Raw genomic sequence first — 6,390 nt, forward strand, 5'->3', positions numbered from 1 at the left:
ACAAGAAAGGGACAACAAAACATCCAGACAGTTAGGTGATACAAGAAAGGGACAACAAAACATCCAGACAGTTAGGTGATACAAGAAAGGGACAACAAAACATCCAGATGGACGATACAAAGAAAACAAGGACGAGTCATTCAGAGTTTTCTTTCATCAGTCGAGTTCCAGATTATCTTTGCAATTTCGGCTGGTTATACTCGATATTGCTCCAATCTGGCCAGCCCAAGGACAAACTAAGCTAAGAGCATTAGATTCCTTGGAAGGAAGCAGCGAATGTATACAAAAACAAGGACGGAAAAAAACAAACAATGTTACACATGATGGACTCTTCTGTTGAAGACGTCATATGAGTGTTCAGCTTTTACCAAACGACGACCTGCACAAATGGTTTGTTTGTAGTGATCAAAAGGAATTGGGATACAAAAGGAATTGTATTTATTGAGTATTTTCAAAAAGGGCTACATCATCAATGGAGAGTACTATGCCAACTTGCAACATAAAAAAAATTGCAGCAACAGCAGTAATGTTATGACAAAATAAATGTATCTTAAAAGTAAAGAAAAGGGAAAAACAAGTTGTGACTACTCACCTTGAGGAAAGACAATGTTTTTTCCAACCAATATTTGGCATGGTCTGATTGGATGTCATTGTTGCACTGACATGCAGCACGTTGCAGCAGCAGTAGTCCAAACCATCTGTAATCAATAACAGGAGATGTCACACAGAGCAATGCTGTATGTTTTTTAAAATGTCTAAGCTATAGTGAGATGTATGTATGATATAATGAATTTATCATTATATATGTGTGAAAACTACATTTCATTTTCCTGGCTGAGATTCGAAACAGAATCTAAAAATTCTCACTCACTGGATCCACCCGCTATTTGCTGACGAAGCATGAAAATCTCTTTGTCCTGTCAAAATGATTGATGAGTTTCCACTCGACCTCTGACCTGGCTGTGTCATGGAAAGTTCAAATGAACATAAGCCACTCTCATAACGGTATATCCATCCTTCTAGCTAGAATGGGCCATTACAAATACCAATTTTGTAGGCAGACATGGACAGTGAGCAAAGTGAGCCGAGGGAAACGAGAGAGATAGCTATGGACCCGACAGAGCAAACGAGAGACAACACAGCAGAAACAATGCGTGAAGGCACACACGGATGCAAAGTATGTCTTTGTACAGTCTTGTCCCATCAACATTCTCTTTCCTCCATTTTACTTTGCTCGGTGTACACAACTTTGCCGACTCGGAGTAGTTGGTTGCATTATGTAGCAGTATATTTGTTTATATTTCAAATCAAGCTTTCAGTATCCAACAAGTGAATGCAACTATGACCAAATAAATAAGGCAAACTACATTCCTATTCGTTTTCCATCGACACCAGTCCAACATCTGCTACACCGGACACCTTACATTGATCCCTTAACATTACATTCTACTACATAGGCACAGGTAGGTGTTCACCAAGGTTTGGTTCTCAGCCCCTTCCTATTCATCATCATCCTCCAGGTCATAACAGACGAATTTAAGACTGGAAACCCTTGGGATCTACTATATGCTGATGATCTGACTGTCATAGCAGAATCTATAATAAAATTAGGAAAATTCCAGGCGTGGAAACACAACCTGGAATCAAAGGGCCTTAAAATTACGTTAGCAAAGATCAAGGTCCCAGTAAGTAATAAATCAGACAGGACCCTACTCACTTCTGGTAAATGACCCTACTTGATATGTAGGAAATGTGTAGACAGAAATTCCATTTGCTGTACCCAGTGCAAGCTATGGACATACAAAAGGTGCAGTGGAATAGTAGGAAGGTTAACGGAGAAAATAGTGTTTGTGTATGCAAGATGTACAGGAGTCATAAAGACTATAAATACATGGAAAAATAATTTCCTCAAATGCCCCAAAGGCCCTCTGGAAGTCATAGCTAATTTCTGCTACCTAGATGACCTAATTAGCAGTAGAGGAGGATGTACTGAAAGTGTAATTGCTAGAATAAGATGGAGAAGGTTGAGAGAGCTTTTACCTCTGTTGGCAACCAAAGGTCATTCTCTCCGAGTGAAAAGAAGATTGTATGATGCCTGTAAACGAACTGCAATGTACATGGTAGTGAGACATGGGCCCTGAATGCAGAGGATAAGCGAAGACTAGAGAAGAATGCAGTTGGTATGCTCTGCTGCATGTGCAATGTCTGTGTACATGTGTGAAAGCATGTACAGTGTATTGAGAAAAAAGTTAAGCATAAGAGGAATTATATGCAATGTGAAAGAGAGGAGACTGCACTGGTTTGGTCATGTGATGCAGATGGATGAGGACAGTTGCATAAGCAAGTGTTGACCACTTCACTTAAATTGGAGGGAAGTTGTGGAAGAGGGAAACTCAAGAAGTCATGGGACAAAGTATTGAAGGCCAATCTCAAAATGCTGAGCCTTATGAAAGAGATAACAGAGGATTGAGATATGTGGTACGTTACCGTACTCCAGACATGCCCACTACAACAATTGAGATCCTAACACCAAAGTGTTATGTAAGAAGCACTGGTGTTGGTGCCATGTAAAAAGCATTGGTGTCTCCTCTACATTATACAACAAAACCCCAAAACACCGTTCTTTTATAGATCCAGGTCAGCCTAGATTAAGTTTCCAACCAAGACCATCTTGTATTTTTAAACTTAGTGATTTAGAACTACATCATCTAAGGTGCCTTTATTTTAAGATGGTAAAATTCAAAGGAGCTTGAACTATTATTTCTAGCAGATTAAACAATAATTTGGAGGCTTTTTTGTTGGCTGAATGTATGTGAATGTGTGTGTATATGCATATGCATTTGTTTGTGCACATGTTGATCAATGCACATATGTATCCAACTTTCATTTGACTAACATAATGTCATCAGGAATGTGACACAAGTCATTCAGAAGCCCAGCCTTTAATGGGGTGACAGGGAAAATGTTGACAACCTGTGAAGAGCATTGTCTCATTTTAAGGACAAGATTATTATTGTGTAAAGTACAGAATTTATAGCAAATAAAAATTACCTGTGTTTTGGTGATTCAAGAAGTGTGTGGATTTCCTTAAAAACTTTGTCAAGGGCTAGTGATTTCTGGAAAAGAAAGGTATCAAAATTAGCCACAGTTAACGAATTGTGTACATATAAAAGTTTGCTTTTATAGAAAGGAATCAGGCACAATGTGGCATTATGAGGGAAAGAACAGTAAGAGCAAATAAGGTTTATCAGGAGATGAGCAATCTTTTCTAAAGTACCATTCTAGATTGTTGAACTGACAGAAATGTTACAGTCAGATGGGACACCTTGTGATATTTCTTCTAGCTCTTTACATTCTGAGCTCAAATTTCATGACGGCCAATGTATGTGGCATATTTCGTCCATTACCTGGCATACTGGGTGATTCAGCAGAGTCCATATTGTTGCCAGTATTCAGGTCAGGCCTGCAGCTTGAGTAAACCTTCTTCCCTCACTCTCACCAATTTTGGAGGCTATGTAAAGGGTCAAGGGTACTGATCTTTAACACACAAAAAAAAAAAGAACCCCAAAAAACTCCAAGGTGGATTTTAAGGACCAGGGCTTGAAATTGGTTACATGGAATGACTAAGGACAAATAACTTGTTTGGGATATAATGGTACATCAACGTCCACCAAATGAGTTCTTACGAATGAGGGTTGGGTGAACTGAAGTCATGTTCTGTTTAGAAATGCAATAAAATGATTGGAGCAGTTTTGAACTTCTTATATATGAGTTGGTCATCCATTCAGCTATCTCATGTCTACAATAGGTTAAATAATGAGAAGAACATTGGCAGAAAGTGTCACATTTTAGGGAAGGATATAGTTAAGGTCAACTTTCCACCTCAAAGGATGATAAGTGTACTTAAATACTAAGGAGGCTCAACTAAATGCTACAAGGCATTTGTGCGACATCCTACAAATAGTCAATAGGACTGACATCACATACAGAGCATTTATAAAAAGTAATTAACATTGCCAATTAGCTGGCTGAGATAACAGCTGACAGGTTGGAAGTTCCTCTCACCGATAAAGTCACTTTGTTGTCATCTATAACCACAACATCAGTGCCTGGTAGATATTGCTTTAGCTAACTTTATCATAAACACGTATTCGTCATTTAACTTGCACAGCCCAGCTTATATCCATCCTTCTGGGTCTTGAGAAGGAAGCAGGAATTACTAAATTATCAGCACAATCGATTAAGGGAGATTTCTTCACTGCTGTTTCAAAAACATTGGTTCCACACACACATATATAAACGACTTAGTGCTTAACAGAGGAGGGAAACATTGAAAAGCTATTATTTAAATGTAAACAATAAGCAAAAAGGGAAGAAGTCCGTTGTATTGATTTATGAATTCATTTACTATAAAGACAAAAAGTCTGTACTAAATTCAAACCCAACCAAGTTAATAACAAAGAAACACTCTACTTATAACTCCAGTTATATTCTGAAATGTTTATATATCTACATATTGAAATTATCCGACAACAAAACAAGGCACCAAGTCATGCCTCGTAGATACACGTGCTAAAATGCTGGCAGTCTTTATAAATAAACGATTCAATTTTTGAATGAAACAACAAAAGAACGAGCATTTACTTCGTATGAGAAAAGCTGGTAGTCATCAATGAGATGCAGGAGGTGAAATTTGTCGATATTCGGCTCACCTAAATGAGCAAGTTGATTTTGTACTATGTTACACAGGACAGTTTGATCGCAACCAACAGCCATTTTCACACCGAGAACACAAGTGACTACTTCTACATTACCGCCACCTGGACTAAGGGGAGTAACTACTATCCGAAAATTCTTCAGAACTGCTTTTCTTTCTTTTATCTCAGACCGGTTGACAAGTTAGAATATATATATATATATATATATATTTGCGCGTATCTATCTATCTATCTGTGTAAATAAATAATTAGTTGTCTCTAAGTGAGAGAAAAAAAAATCTTTATGAAAAAGTGAGCAGTTATATTTTTATGTAGCCGATCAGTATATTACTAGTTATGGCATATTACTGGTCAAGTTGTTAACCGTGGCCGGAAGCCACCTTGTCTAAAGAGTTGTCAATATCGCTAAATGCAAAAAGGTGGCGAGCCGGCAGAATCGTTAGTATGCCGGACAAAATGCTGAGCAGTTTTTCGTCTGTCTACGTTCTGAGTTCAAATTTCGCCTAGGTGCTTTACCTTCCATCCTTTCAGGGTCGATAAAGTAAGTAACAGTTGAGTACTGGAGTCGTTGTTATCAGCTTTATCCCTCTCCCGATATTGCTGGCCTTGTGTCAAAATTTGAAACCAATATTGCTAAGCGCAAAAAGGCAGCATCTGGCAGAATCGTTAGCACGCCGAGCAAAATGGTTAGCTGCATTTCGTACTTCTTTATGTTCTGAGTTAAAATTCTGTCGCGGTTGACTTTGCCCTTTATCCGTTCATGGTCGAATAAATAAGTACCAGTTGAATACTGGGATCGAAATTGGTGGCCTTGTTCTAAAATTTGAAATCAGCGTTGCTAAATGCAGTAGTTAGTGCAAAACCGACAGTAACATTCTGACCAGTTACCTTATTTGATAGCGTATTAATCACACCTCAATTTAGTTGGAGAAGACAGCGTTCGTGCCCCTTTACAAGGCCTCCGCTTCTAGAGGCCCAAATACTTACAACAGAATGGATTTCGCAAAAAAGGCACCCATGTAATCGTGTTAAAGCAGGTGACAGATTAAGTGTGTCACACAAGCCGAAATCGGAACACGTACCGCAAGACATCTAGTTTGATGTTCTTACATTTTCGCTCATCAACCGCCCTGAATTAGTACCTATTCTGTTGACTCTGATCTGAGAGGGAAAAGGCGAAGTCACCTTAGAAAGATTTGAACTCAGAGCGCCGATGTTTTAGAACAAATGTCACAAAGCATTCATTGTATGGTGTCTTGCGCGCACGCGCGCACACATGTATGTATGTGTCTATGTATACTCGAATACAATAAACGTGTTCATGCATTTTATAGGCTTTATGTAAATGTGGTATAGTTTGGGGTTATAAGGGTTGTTACATTGTGTAAGAACCAGTTTGTATGAAAACAAATATCACACGATATTATGCGACGGTATTTTTTTTTTAATCCTTTATCTTTAAAACTTGTTTCAGCTATTTGACTGGGGTCATGCAGGGGCACCGCCTTGAAGGGTTTTAGACGAACAAATCGACTCAAGGACTTACAAAGACCGAAACAATATTGTGACTAATAAAGGAAATAGCAAGTTTGTGTAAACGGATCCAAAATTACATGAGTTTAGTCGAGCAGTTGCTATTAAGAAACATAGTTTTATATATATATATATATAT

General features: G+C 38.3%; 1 protein-coding gene across 3 annotated transcripts in view; it reads right to left on the reverse strand.

The window, feature by feature from the left end:
* The window catches only part of LOC106875411 (uncharacterized), a 29,857-nt gene that overhangs the window by 22,147 nt on the left and 1,320 nt on the right, over positions 1-6,390 (reverse strand). Inside the window, exons 1-3 of one of the 3 annotated variants that reach the window (XM_014923530.2) lie at positions 4,645-4,873; positions 3,052-3,116; positions 593-698 (exon numbers count right to left, since the gene is read on the reverse strand). In XM_014923530.2, coding sequence (XP_014779016.1) covers positions 593-698; positions 3,052-3,116; positions 4,645-4,776 — 303 coding nt within the window. In that variant the 5' untranslated portion in view covers positions 4,777-4,873. Of the gene's footprint in view, positions 1-592; positions 699-3,051; positions 3,117-4,644; positions 4,874-6,390 lie in introns of those variants that run through there. The other 2 variants (XM_014923528.2, XM_014923529.2) reach the window with 2 other exon arrangements.

The sequence above is a fragment of the Octopus bimaculoides genome, chromosome 19 (assembly GCF_001194135.2).
Source record: "Octopus bimaculoides isolate UCB-OBI-ISO-001 chromosome 19, ASM119413v2, whole genome shotgun sequence".
NCBI classification, from domain to species: domain Eukaryota; kingdom Metazoa; phylum Mollusca; class Cephalopoda; order Octopoda; family Octopodidae; genus Octopus; species Octopus bimaculoides.